The sequence below is a fragment of the Mandrillus leucophaeus genome, unplaced genomic scaffold (genome assembly GCF_000951045.1).
Source record: "Mandrillus leucophaeus isolate KB7577 unplaced genomic scaffold, Mleu.le_1.0 Scaffold713, whole genome shotgun sequence".
Taxonomy (NCBI): domain Eukaryota; kingdom Metazoa; phylum Chordata; class Mammalia; order Primates; family Cercopithecidae; genus Mandrillus; species Mandrillus leucophaeus.
In genome coordinates, this window is record NW_012107731.1 from 1076916 (window position 1) to 1090804 (window position 13889).

The window sequence follows — 13889 nt, forward strand, 5'->3', positions numbered from 1 at the left end:
AAAGTATTAATTTGGGGAACTAATAAATGTCCATGAAATCTTCACAGTTTATGTTCTTCTGCCATGGCTTCAGCCAGTTCCTCCATTCAGGGTCCCTGACTTCCTGCAACATCTCTCCATTTCTTTTTATATAAATGTGCCATGGTGATGAAGGCTTGTTCGTTCTCTTGATTTTGACGCAGGATTCTTTGACTGGTCTGGCACACTAAAGATGAGCCGATTAAACAGAGAAACATAATTCCAAAATTTACTACAGTGGAGCCCCCAGTAGACTTAATCCAAGTGGTGGGGTTTAGTCCAGAAAGGTTTTCTGCCACCTGATCTAACGCCTCAACTCCAGGCACAATGGATAAATGATCTTGGGAGGCTTCAAAAATTTGTTTGTTTTTTTTTTTAAATTTAGTTCTGTCCAATGATAAATTATCTTCCCTACCCAGAAGGTGTCCTTTGACCATTTCCTATGAATGATCAGTCTCGTTGTAGGAATACAGGATGATACGGAAATCTAAAGTATTCCAATCACACTGCATTTGCATGCAATATTGGAGACTCACTACTTGATCTCCAAGCCAAATAACAGACTGTCTGAAATCATTAATTTGATTAGCCAATTTTTGATCAATGCTTTGTTGAGAATTCCACCTTTCGGTGGAATTGGCTTGCCAATCATTAACAAAATGAGCTGTTTGAATAGATTGATGTAACACCATTTCAGTAGTGGTGGCCATTGCAGTGCCTATAATTAGGCCATGATCACAGCAATTAAAGTGAAAACAAATCTCTTAGATCTTTTTAGAATTCGCTGTAACACTTCATTAATTAAATGTATTGAGGGGGAGGATTCCCAAGGTCTGGGCAAGGTTACCAGAATCCAGATTCCTTCTCAAGCTCGAACCAACATTACACTTTTCCTGGAGTCAAAATGGGAGTTAATACAAGTGTATAAATGACAGTTAATACATTGGACAGTTTGATTATTTGTCCAAATTTTGATACTTCCCACTAACAGCATGTAAGGAGGCTTAACACAACTCTGTATGGGAACAGTCAGTTTAGAGGTAAGTGAAACAGAATGTCTGGATCTACGTTGATACTGAGAGAGGGGGATGGTAGCGGGGACACAGACAGAATAGTTTCCCCTTCCCATACTCGCAGCCCAGACATAGCAATAGCCAATTTCCAAAGTTCTGGGTGTTTTGGGCTCAGAATGGGGAGTATCATATGAGGCCTCGAGGTGGGAGGGGGTAAATGCCTTTATCTTCCCATTTTAAGGGAAAGAATGAGCTGAACCTCCTGTGCAAAGTAGAATGATGATTGTCGTTCTCCCAATAAGAAATAAAATAAGTAGCCTCCAGGTGTTTCCTTCCTCCAGAGGAGCAATTGTTTTTTAAATAGCCCTTTGGTGCCCTGTCTATTACTAAACCATATGAGTCATTTTTCAATATTACCACATGTGAGTTAGCACAGTCTTCCCAAATTAAGGTTTTAGATGGGCCCTCAAAATTTTTAGGGCATGGTTTTCCTGCAGGTTTATATTGAAAGTATGGGGTATCTCCCATTACTCCCCCTTTCATTTGTTTTAAAGGAGAAAGGGAGAGGCTATGGACCAAATGGCCCAGTTCCTCTGTAGCTGATCTTTCCGGAAGATAAGCAGCCCAGACTTGAATTTCTAGGTGGTACAACCAGGTGCATGTCTGAGGCACAGAGTGGGGTATTTATAACCCATGGTAATATTAAATGCAGTGCCTTCTTCTCCTGGTTGAGCAGGGCAACAGTCACCTGTAGCTCCAGGCATCCACACACTATTGTTAGTGTAGATTTCTACAGGAGCATCTCTCCAGGTGAGAGGTCGAATAAGTGGAGGAAAAGGCACTTAAGTCAAATAAGAATAATTTTGTGTAGCAGGTAAATCAGTGTGAGAGGAAACTGGTGAGACAGAAATTATAAGGAGGATAATCATTAAATAAAACCTGTTGTAAGTGAGATTCAGTGCTGAAGGAGGAAGAGAAGAACAGAGAGATGTTATTTTTAGGCTAATAGAAATGTTGAGATTTTTAGGTTTGTAAGGAGAAAAAGAAAGGTAATCAGGAGAAGTGGAATTAGTTAGATGGGTCTCCATTGCCATCAGGGAGGATTGAATCAGACCTATTGTGATTTGGTGTGCCAGCTTTTAAGGAGTTAGCACAGATCTCACCACGTCTGAGGGCAGTCTCTGACACAGACCTCTTTTCCATGTGGTTTTCGTCGTCAGTATTCACACGAAGCTTGAGTCTCCTAGTGGGTATCCAGACAGGGGATTAATGATCTCCTGGTGAAACACAAGCATATCCTCTCCCGCACGTTATAATTGTGCCAGGTTCCCAGGTATTGGTTTGGGAGTTTTTCCATAACACTAGCTTGCCTTTGTTTAGGGAGAATTTTTTGCCTGTATAATGGCATTCAGCTACAGTTAGATTATTATCTTTAGGAACATTTTAAAAATTTAAAGTAAACAATGTTAAATGTAATTGGGAGTGGTGGGTAGTTAAATTATGTTTTTGTTGTTCTGACTGTTTGGACAATCGGATTTTAAAAGTGCAGTTGGCCCGATCCACCACAGCCTGTCCCTGAGGATTGTAAGGGATTCTAGTAATATGGGAAATTCCTCATTGTTTCATAAATAAATCAAAAGCCTTACTAATATATCCAGGGGTGTTGTCTGACTTTATTTGATATGGAAGCCTCATAACTGCAAAGCAAGAATACAGATGTTTTTTAACATGGGCCGTGCCTTCCCCTGTTTGGCAAGTAGCCCAGATAAAACCTGGGAAGGTATCTACAGAGACATGCACATATGACAGTCTGCCAAAGGAGCTAACATGAGTCACATCCATTTGCCATAAAGCCTTAGGAGTTAGGCCTCTGGGATTAATGCCAGGTTCCTGATTTGGGAGTACAAAAACCTGGCACTGAGGACAGCTGTGAACAATAAGCCTAGCCTGTTTCCAGGTAAGGGCAAATTTATCTTTTAATCCAGCAGCATTGACGTGAGTGAGATTATGGAACTCCTGAGCTTCTTGGGTTGCAAAAGAGACCAAACAGTTGACTTTATGATTACTGGCAGACACAGGTCCTGGTAAAGTGGTATGAGATCTAATATACATAATATAGAAAGGGTGTCTACATTGGCGAACCGCCTGTTGTAACCTTGAAAATAAAGAAGCCAATTCAGAATTATCAATATGTTTGATAGTAGTGGTTTCTATGTTTTTAGTGGCATGTACAACATAGGCAGAATCAGAGACAATATTTAAAGGTTTGGGGAACTCCTGTAAGGCAGTAATGACAGCTATTAACGCTGTCTTTTGAGCAGAGGTATAAGGGGTAGAAATAAGCTTGTCTGTAGGACCTACATAACCAGCATTGCCATTACTGGAGCCATCAGTGAATACTGTAACGGCCTCAGGAATGGGCTGATCTTTGGTTAATCGAGGGACCACCCAAGACGTCATTTTTATAAAATCAAACAATTTGTTCTTTGGATAATGATTGTCAATAACACCAATAAAATTAGCCAAGTGAATTTGCCACAGTACAGAACGTTGAAAGGCGGCTTGAACTTCCAGCCTATTTAAAGGAACTGCAATTAAATTCAGATCAAATCTGGAAATTTTAAGTATTCTACACCATGCCTGTCTAATTAGAGTGGCCATTTGATCTAGATAAATACACAGTTTTTGACACAGAATGAGGAAGAAAACACCACTCCACTAAATCATTATGTTGAACTATTAGTCCAATAGGGGAGTGTAATGAAGCAAAAACCAGAAGCTGAAAAGGCTGAAACGGCTGTACTCTAGGTAAATAGGCGGTCTGGATTCTTTCCTCTACGAATTCCAGTTCTAGTGAAGCCTCGGGGGTCAAAGTCCTGGGACTTCGGAGATTGGAATCTCCCCACAGCATAGAAAATAAGTTAGACAGTACATAGGTTAGAATACCTAAAGTAGGTCTTAAATAATTAATGTTACCGAAAAGTTTTTGGAAGTCATTTGAAGTTTTCAAGGAATCTCTCCTAATTTGAACTTTTTGAGGTTGAATACGTTGTTTATTGACCACCATTCCTAAATATTGAACAGGAGTGGTCTCTTGAATTTTATCCTGAGCAACGTGTAATCCAGCCTCTGTAACACGGCGGCGCAAACTTTGATAATGGTCAATTAATTCTTTATCAGTGGGGGCAGCAATTAAAATATCATCAATATAATGAAGAATATAGGCCTGAGGAAATTGGGCTCGAACTGGTGAAAGCACTTGCCTAAGCTGGCAGACTGTAGGACTATTTAGCATTCCCAGAGGAAGTACTTTCCATTGATAACGAGCTGCAGGCTCTTGATTATGGATAGATGGTACAGTAAAAGTAATTTTTTCACAACCCGATTTAGGTAAAGCAATATGAAAAAAACAATCTTTAAGATCAATAACTATGAGAGGCCAATTTTTAGGTATTAAAGCAGGGGCAGGCATGGCTGGTTGGACGGCCCCCATAGGTTTAATTATAGTGTTAATGGCCCTTAAATCAGTTACCATCTGCCACTTGCCTGATTTCTTTTTTACTAGAAACACAGGAGAATTCCAGGGGGAAAGAGAAGGTTCCGCATTTCCAAGTTGTAACTGTTCAGAAACTAATTGAGTTAAAGCCTCTAGTTTTTCTTTAGAAAGTGTCCACTACTCTATCCAAACAGGTGTGTCAGATTTCCATTGTAAAGGGACAGGATCAGGAGGTGTTGTAGCGGCTGCCACTAAAAAGGATAATGTAAACCAGCTCTGTCTTCTTTTACAGTAATTGGGAGGGGTTTAGTAATCCTTTCATGTTTTGAACCGAGACCGAGTCCAGGAACAAACCCCATGTTTTCCATCATACACAGACTGGGAGCACTATAAGAGTTATGTGGAATATTAATTTCAGCCCACCATTGTGCCAGCAAATCTCTACCCCAAAGATTAATAGGGATTGGCATGATATAAGACTGAATTGTACCCTTTTGACATTCGGAGCTGGTGCAAGGCAAGATAAATGTGCTCTCATAAACTTCCTCGGATTTTCCAACACCTACTAGTCCCATGTTAGCGGGATGCTTAAGCCAGGAGGAAGGCCATAAATTAGAGTAAATAATAGAAACATCAGCACCAGTATCTACTAGGCCCTCAAACTTTCTTCCTTGAATGTGTATGGTGCAGGTGGGCCGTTGTTTAGAAATTACAAAAATCCAATAAGCGGCCTTTTTGCCGCCGGAGCCCATCCCAGGGCCACGTGTCTTATCTCCTTTGTTTAAAATGATATTAGGTAGTAAAAGCAATTGAGCAATTGACTCACCAGCTGGAATGGAAACAGGAACCTTGACAGACATGATTAATTTAATCTCTTCAACAGAATCAGAATTAATGATACCAGTATGAATGGTGATTGCTTTAGCAGAGGTGGATGCCCTAACTAACACCAGGCCCACCAAACGTTGAGGTAAAGGGCCAGTGACCCCCGTGGGGACAATTAAAGGCAAAGAGTTAGGTAGTAAATGTAGGGGAATAGTATACAGAGATTGACCACCTCGCCCCCTTCCACGGAGGTAGACAAGCATTGTACTGAGACAGAAGGAGAGGCTGGGACCCATTTGGGTTGGCTGTAGGTAAATTTGTTTGTGCTGGTGGCTGCATTGGGACCACCTGAAGCGGAAACGCAACGTTGGTCTGAGTCTGAAGCATCCCATTTGATATCAGGGCCTGGGACCGGCCCCACTCCCCGTTTTCCTGGTATTGTGGCAGGGATTTTCCATACTTACTTACAATTACTTGCCCGATGTTTACCTTTGCAACAATGTGGGCAAACAGTAGCATCAGCATTTGGCCGTGTTTGTTGAGTAGGCTTGGCCACTTTTAACAGTGCAATTTTTTCGAGTATGACCAAGTTGACTGCAATTATAGCAGGCTCCAAGAAAAGAATTAGTGGGACCAGTTTGGTTGGTGTCCTTCATGGCCCATGCCCATAAAATAGCTTTGTGGGTGTCTGATCCAATGCCTTCACAAGACTTAATATATGCAGGCAACAAACACCTCATGATCAGGTAAATTTTGTTATTGGATAGAACACATGACCATTTTACACTCATGATTCACATTTTCAAAAGCTAACATACAAAGGACAATACATTGAGTGTGCTCATCAGAGACAGATTTTTGAACGGCATCTTGTAATTTAGCTAAAAAATCAGGGTATAATTCAGAGTGACCTTGTTTAACCATGGTGAAAGAAACAGGAGCTTGGCCAGGAGCGCGTAATGTATCCCAAGCTCTCATACACACCTTTGTTACTTGTTCCGTGGTAAGAGCGTCAAAGTTTAATTGGGCATAAGCATCAGAGAAACTACTGGAGCCTGTGAGCTGAGCCTGAGTAATTAGAATGCCATTAGTCTGACTTAGCTGAGCCTGCAAACGGGCCTCTTCTGACCACCAGGTACGAAATTGTAAATGCTGAGATGGGGTTAGAACAGCTTTTGCCAAAAGGTTCCAGTCTAAAGGAAGCAAAATGACCTCAGTACAAAAAGTTTCAAATACCATTTTAACATAACGAGAAGTAGGATCATACTGAGTACAAGCATCCTTAAATTATTTTAAAAAATGTAAGATTAAGAAGTACATAACAATGCATTTGTACACCTTAGAAGTTAGGAGGGTCTAGCCTAACTGGATAAGTCCATGCATCTAATCCACTTGTTTCTTTGTTTTGGCATAATAAGCATTGCATTGAAGTTTCAAGAGTAGGCATCTGAGATGGAATTGGCATAGAAGTGACAGGAAAAGCATGTGTAGATAAGGGAAACTGAGGGTGAGGGGGTCGGACTGGAATGAGAGTGTGAGAAAGGGGTATTGAGGGAGCAGAAGGAGCAGAAGTATACTGGTGATTACTGGCATCCATGTGTGAAGAAGGGTACAGAGCAGGCTGAGTGGATGGCAAACTGACCGGTTGAGGAACTGAAACGACAAGAGGGTGAGGGGCTGAAGTGGATGGGGGAGGGCCTGAATAATTATAGGTACATTGTAGTTTGGTCCCGGAGCCATTAGGTGATTCTGGAGGTTTGAAGAGAGAAGAATTTACATATATATGGTCCCAGGCTGTCTGAGTCGGGGCCGCAGGAGCTACTGGTACCAGCTCTTCGTGAAATGAAATAAGATCATCAGGGGGTGACCGTAATCCAAAGTCACCAGAGTTAGACATTGAATCCTCAACATTGTCAGATGGGGGAGGAGTAGCTGAAGGGAGAGAGGCTGATCAGATAACAAAGTCAATGCAGGAGAGGATGGTTGAGGAAGAGGTGGAGGGTCATCAGATTCAGAGAATTATGGTAACTGTAGGGGATCACGGGATTGGTGTGGCATTAGGATGGCACTACCAAGGCCCAATCACCCCAAACAGTGGCGGGAACATAATTCCCTGTGGAGACCAGTTCCCAGAATGTTGCACCAACATGATCCCATAGTTCTACATCTAGGGTTCCTTTTTCAGGAAACTAAGGACAGTGTTTTTCCACCACCTTGAATAGAGTGACCATATTTTCCATGGTTATTCGGACACCGCCCTGTTCTAACAGGAGCTTAATGTAGCAGAGATAAGCATGACCTTTAGACTCTGCATGACCCATAGTTAACCTGGACCATACACAGACTACTCACCAGTCATCAAGGAGTCAAACAAGCATTTCTGTGGACAAAACCGATGTTTCTCCACACCTACCAAAGGGAATCAGGTTCCCACGTGCACTTGGGGAAAAAACCATGTGGGCGCCAGATATCAGAGGAAATTCAGCCCCGATATTTCAACGTGGGTCGTTTTCTATTTTCCCTAAGTGTCAGCTGGTCTGGGAAATAAAGGGAAAGAGTACAAAAGAGAGAAATTTTGAATCTGGGTGTCCGGGAGAGACATCACATGTTGGCAGGTCCGTGATGCCCGCTGAGCTGTAAAACCAGCAAGTTTTTATTAGCAATTTTCAAAGGGGAGGGAGTGTATGAATAGGGTGTGGGTCACAGAGATCACATGCTTTAAGGGCAACAAAAGATCACAAGGCAGAAGGTCAGGGCGAGACCATAAGGTCAGGATGAAACTAGAATCACTAATGAACTTCCATGTCCCACTGTGCACGCATTGTCATTGATAAACATCTTAACAGGGTTCAAGAGCAGAGAACCGGTCTGACTAGAATTTGCCAGGCTGGAATTTCCTAATCCTAGCAAGCCTAGGGGTGCCGCAGGAGACTAGGACGTGTTTCATCCCTATCTACACCTGCATAAAGCAGACACTCCCAGGGCGGTTTTAATATAAAATGTCCTCTTTATTTATTTTTAGATATTTTATAACTTCAGGTATGGTTCCCTTTTGATCCAGGGTTTATTCATAAGGCTATTACACTGGGTGCAGTGGCTCATGCCTGTAATCCTAGCACTTTGGGAGGCTGAGGTGGGACGATTGCTTGAGCCCAGGAGTTCAAGACCAGCCTGGTAAACACAGAGAGACTCCATATCTACAAAAAATAAAACTTAAAAACAATTAGCCAGGTATGGTGGCATGAATCTGTGGCCCCAGATACTCAGGAGGCTAAGGTCGGAGGATTGCTTAAGCCTGAGAGGTCAAGGCTGCAGTGAGCCATGATCATGATCATGCCACTACACTCCAGCCTGGGTGACAAAGCAAAACCTTGCCTCCAAAAAAAAAAAAAAAGGAAGAAGGCTATTCCTTCCAATATTTCAGATGAGGATTCTAGTAATATAATGTCTGTTTTTTGTTAAGTAAGCTGTCCTTTCTGTTGTGAAGCTTGTCAGAGTTTTTTCTTTTTTATCCTGAAGTTTGGGAATTATACTAGTCAATATGTAGATGTGCATCTATGTATGTTCATCCTGCCTGGGACTTAGTAAAACCTTTTACTCTTTCTACAGTAAGTATATATATATATTTTTCCCCTTAGCCAAGTTTTTGTTACTTCTTTATTACTATTTTCCATTTGATTTTTTCCTCCTTCTGAAACTTTTATTGTCTGTATATATATTTTCTTTTTGAATTATATCTTTTGCCTCACTATGTCCTTTTTTATAGTTTTGCTTTTGGTTACAAAATATTTTTTTTCCCTGTGTCATGCTTTATTTAACCATTCTCCATTAACAGACTCTTAGCCCATGTTCATGATTCTTTTTTTGGCTCTCTATTCTGTGATGTGCATTTTTGTAGCTAACTTTTTGTTCAAGTTTGTGACAAATTTCCTTAATGAAATTCCTAGAAAGAAATTACTGGGTTAAAGGGAATGATTTTTTTTTTTTTTTTTTTTTTTTTTTTTTTCAACATTTTTGTTTTTTCTTATGTCTTACCAAATCTTTCTTACAGAAAAAGTTTACTCATTTATACACTCAAGAAGGGTATGTGTTTCTCATTTTAAAAATCATATATTTTTCTTTTTTAGGCTTTGAAATTTCTGAAAACCAGAAGAGGCAGGCTGCAATGACTGTGAGAAAAGTCCCTAAGCAAAAAGGTAAAGCTGCCTTTACCTCCTCAGCCCCACTCAGTCTCTGTGAAAGACTGTGGAATCAAAAGCTATACGCTTACATATTCCTAGGCCCATTTCTGTGCTGAGGTTTACTTGAGGGTGGTGAAGGAATATCCAGGTCCCTAGGTGTCCTTGATGACAGGGAGCAGATGGTTTTAAATGCTTAAGGCTAAGGAGTGAATGGTATAGGGTGTTGGTGTCCAAAGATAGCTCATTGAGTTTAGCAAAAAGAGAACCTCTGTTCCTCTTTTTTTTCTTACTTAAAAATAAGAGAAACTTTACTAATAATTTAGAGATCAATGGACAGTAGTATATATATGCTTTATTAGTAAGTATAGTTTGGGCGTGATGGCTAACGCCTGTAATCCCAGCACTTTGGGAGGCCGAGGCAGGCAGACCAGGGAGATCGAGACCAGGTTGGCCAACATGGTAAAACCCCTGTCTCTACTAAAAATACAAAAATCAGCTAAGCATGGTGGCACACGCCTTTAGTCCCAGCTATTGGGGAGGCTGAGGCCGGAAAATCACTTGAACCCGGGAGGCGGAGGTTGCAGTGAGCCGAGATTGTGCCACTGCACTCCAGTCTGGCGACAGAGTGAAACTCCATCTCAAAAAGAAAAAAGTATAAAGATATTGTTCAGCTTTCTGTCACTGGTCTGGGGGCACGTGCCAAATCAGGAGCCCCGAATCACAATAAAGAACCTCAAACTGAGCCAAGACAAAAGATTCAGATATTCTCTTTCTTTCTCTCAACTGCAAGCCAAAGTATTTAAGAAAAAATACCTTGCAAATCAATTTAAATCTGAAGTAAAGCTTTAGTTTTTCTTTTATCATGAACCAGAAGAAAACTACCATGCTCAGTCAAAGGGAAGGAACTACCTTCTGCTTATTAGAATACCTATTCAGTGTCAGTCACTTTATATAAGTTATTTCATTTGATCATTATGATAATCCTGAGAAGCTGGGCAGTATTAACTATTTCTCAGATGAGGTAGCTGAGGGTCTTTGAGTGAAGTAACTCTGAACCTTAAATTGGCTTGACTCAGAGTCCACTGTTTTCTCCTCTCCTTCTCAGGGTCCTGATGAAGCCCCATGCTTGGAAAAAGAGTTTGGTTTTCTGTCTTGCATCAATTGCTGACAGCTGCTTCTATTACTGATAGCCATTTTCACTGTCCCCAGGTGTGGGCAATCTTAATGAGACCTTACTTTCCCCAGGCCTTTCCTTCTGCTTTCTCAGTCTGCTTTGTGGTTCTGAATGAATCACCATCCAAAATGATCAGATTCAAGTCTCCTGAAATTTCCAGCAGCCATGTAAAGCACTATTTTTTTTCCATTGAAGCTCCTTTTGATTGAGGCTGAATGCCTGTAAACATCTGATTTCCAGTTAAACAGTGAACCTAGCTCTGCTGACTAGACATGCCTCCCCTTCAATTGCTTATTACTTCTTGCTCTTGGGAGGCCCTTATTTTCTCTTTTCCTCATCATGGGACTGTGATTCCCCTTATATAGGGAATAAGGCCAGCCTTAATTAGCCACCAAAAAGTTGGGAGTTAATTTACAGTGGGGAATTAACTCCCAACCTTTGATTGCTATAATAACATGTGAGAGATGGTGTTAGAAAGCAATCTGGAGTTAATGTCAGTAAGGATATGGCCTATATTAACATAACTCTAAGATTTTGCTCCAATTCCTCAGACAAAAATGTGAGCAGAAAAGAGCCCCAGCCAACTGAAGTTTTCAGGCTGCAAAAGGGATACCGTCTTAACAGCTTGCCATTGTCTCCTGGGTGCTCTCAACTTCTGAACTTTCTCACTCTGATTTCCGCAACTTCCCCCACTGTATTCTTCAGCATTCTCTAGAGGGACAGAACTAATAGGATATATATACGAGTTTATTAAGGAGTATTAACTGACACTGACACAATTGCAAGGTCCCGCAATAGGCCATAGGTCATCTGCAAGCTGAGGAGCAAGGAAGCCAGTCCGAGTCTTAAAGCTGAAGAATTTGGAGTCTGATGTTTGAGGGCAGGAAGCATCCAGCATGGGAGAAAGGTGTAGATTGGGAGGCTAAGCCAGTCTAGTGTTTCTGTGTTCTTTTGCCTGCTTTTTATTCTGGCCATGCTGGCAGCTGTTTAAATGATGCCCATCCAGATTGAGCTTGGGTCTGCCTCTCCCAGTCTACTGACTCAAATGTTAATCTCTGGCAACACCCTCACAGACACACCCAGCAACAATACTTTGCATCCGTCAATCCAGTCAAGTTGACACTATTAACCATCACATCCACCATGCTAACCTTTATGGTACTCCTTTATCCAAGCCCAGTTTCCTCAAGCATATCTGAGACTGAATTGTCTTTTCACTGAGAACACTTCAAACAAGGGAATATCTATAAAGCAAAGTTATAAAGGAGTTATAAAGCTATAAAGGAGTTAGTTAACCAGAAGATAGCCCTGCTAACTCATGCCAAGCATTTTGGTCAAGGTCCTTCCCCACCCTATGTATCTCCAGGCCATTCCTTTTAGGGCCTTTCTTGTCTCCCAGTGTCTAAATACTGGGTTCACTTGAACAGTTCTTTCCTTAACAGCAATTCTAAAGTCTTCAAAGAAATTCATTTAGTTTCCTTCCTTCCGTCCTTCCTTCCTTCCTTCCTTCCTTCCTTCCTTCCTTCCTTCCTTCCTTTCTTTTTCTTTTTCTGAGATGGAGTTTCACTCTCATCGTGCAGGCTGGAGTGCAATGGTGTGATCTCGGCTCACTGCAACCTCTGCCACCTGGTTTCAAGCGATTCTCCTGCCTCACCCTCCCGAGTAGCTGGGATTACAGGCACCTGCCACCACACCTGACTAATTTTTGTATTTTTGGTAGAGATGGTGTTTCACCATGTTGGCCAGGCTGGTCTTGAACTCCTAACCTCAGGGGATCCCCCCGCCTCGTCCTCCCAAAGTTCTGGGATTACAGATGTGAGCCACTGCACCCGGCTTCATTTAGTTTCAAACCTCCGAAGATTACTGCAAATCTCCTCCCTTGTTTCTATTTTTGGTCTTCAAGACTCTCCTAGTCCAGGGCTGTAATAACTGATATATTTTGAGACTCAAGAGTGCCATACATGTGGAAGTGGTTCTCAAATGTAGGAATTCAGTAGTTACAATATGTACATGGGAAGAGCAAGAAGGGGTTCTTTAAGATAACCATGAAAGCTGGGTTCCTTGACCTTTTCAATGACCCATCACAGGGAGTGTGGGGCATTGTTAAGAGGTCTCCAATGCAGATGTCACTGGATAGGTACTACTGTAGTGTCCCCTTCCAACCCCATCTGTAACACTGGGACATTATCAACTCAGTCTACTGCTCTGGGACACGGGGAGCCTGGCTGAAATAACAGTAGAGAATATCAGTTCTAGCCCCAAGAAAGGCCTTTTCACTTGACCTTTGTCTTTCACGCTGCTTTCATTTTAAGAATTAATGTATAACTTCTTGAAAGTTATTTGCTAATTCCTGGTACATAAACCTAATTAATTTGATCAATATACAGCTCCCCATGGCTATGAGCACAGACTCCATCTCCAGAGACTTTGGGGCCAGCACAAAATCAAATGAGTCCCCTAGAATAGCTAAAATGATCTTGAAAAAGAAGAATAAAATGTGAGTAATCAATCCACCCAGTTTCAGCACTCACTATATAGTTATATTAACCAAGACAATGTAATTTTGGCAGAAGGGTGGACATATTAGATCAACGCCACAGAACTCAGAAATAAATGTACACAAATATGCCCAATTGATTTTAAAATTTATTTTGTATTGATATGTAATAACTGTACATCTTTACTGAGTACATGTGATACTTTGATACATGCATACAATGTGTAATGATCAAATTAGGGTAATTAGGATATCTATCACCTTAAACGTGTATCATTTATTTGTGTTGGGAACATTTCAAATCTTCTGTTTTATTTATTTTGAAATATGCAATAAATTATTGTTAACTACCGTTACCCTACTGTGCTACTGAACACTAGAACTTATTCCATCTATCAAACTGTATTTTTGAATCTGTTAACCAACCTCTCTACATTTCCCTAACACCATCCTTCCAAGCCTCTAGTAACCATCATTGTACTCTCTACCTCCATGGAATCCACTTTTTTAGCTCCTACATTTGAGTGAGATCATTTGATATTTGTCTTTCTGTGCCTGACTTATTTCACTTAACATAATGAGCTCCAGTTCCATCCATGTTGCTGAAAATGACAGGATTTCATTCTGGTAGCTGAATAATATTCCACTGTGTATATATACTACATTCTCTTCATCCACTCATCCA

General features: G+C 41.2%; 1 protein-coding gene across 6 annotated transcripts in view; it reads left to right on the forward strand.

Annotated features, from left to right (window-relative positions):
* Positions 1-13889, forward strand: part of ARHGEF9 (Cdc42 guanine nucleotide exchange factor (GEF) 9) — a 164449-nt gene that overhangs the window by 145792 nt on the left and 4768 nt on the right. For 5 of the 6 annotated variants that reach the window (XM_011965038.1, XM_011965034.1, XM_011965035.1 and 2 more), the window contains one exon: positions 9480-9548. In XM_011965038.1, the coding sequence (XP_011820428.1) occupies positions 9480-9548 (69 nt within the window). The remainder of the gene's footprint in view (positions 1-9479; positions 9549-13889) is intronic. The other variant, XM_011965037.1, reaches the window with a different exon arrangement.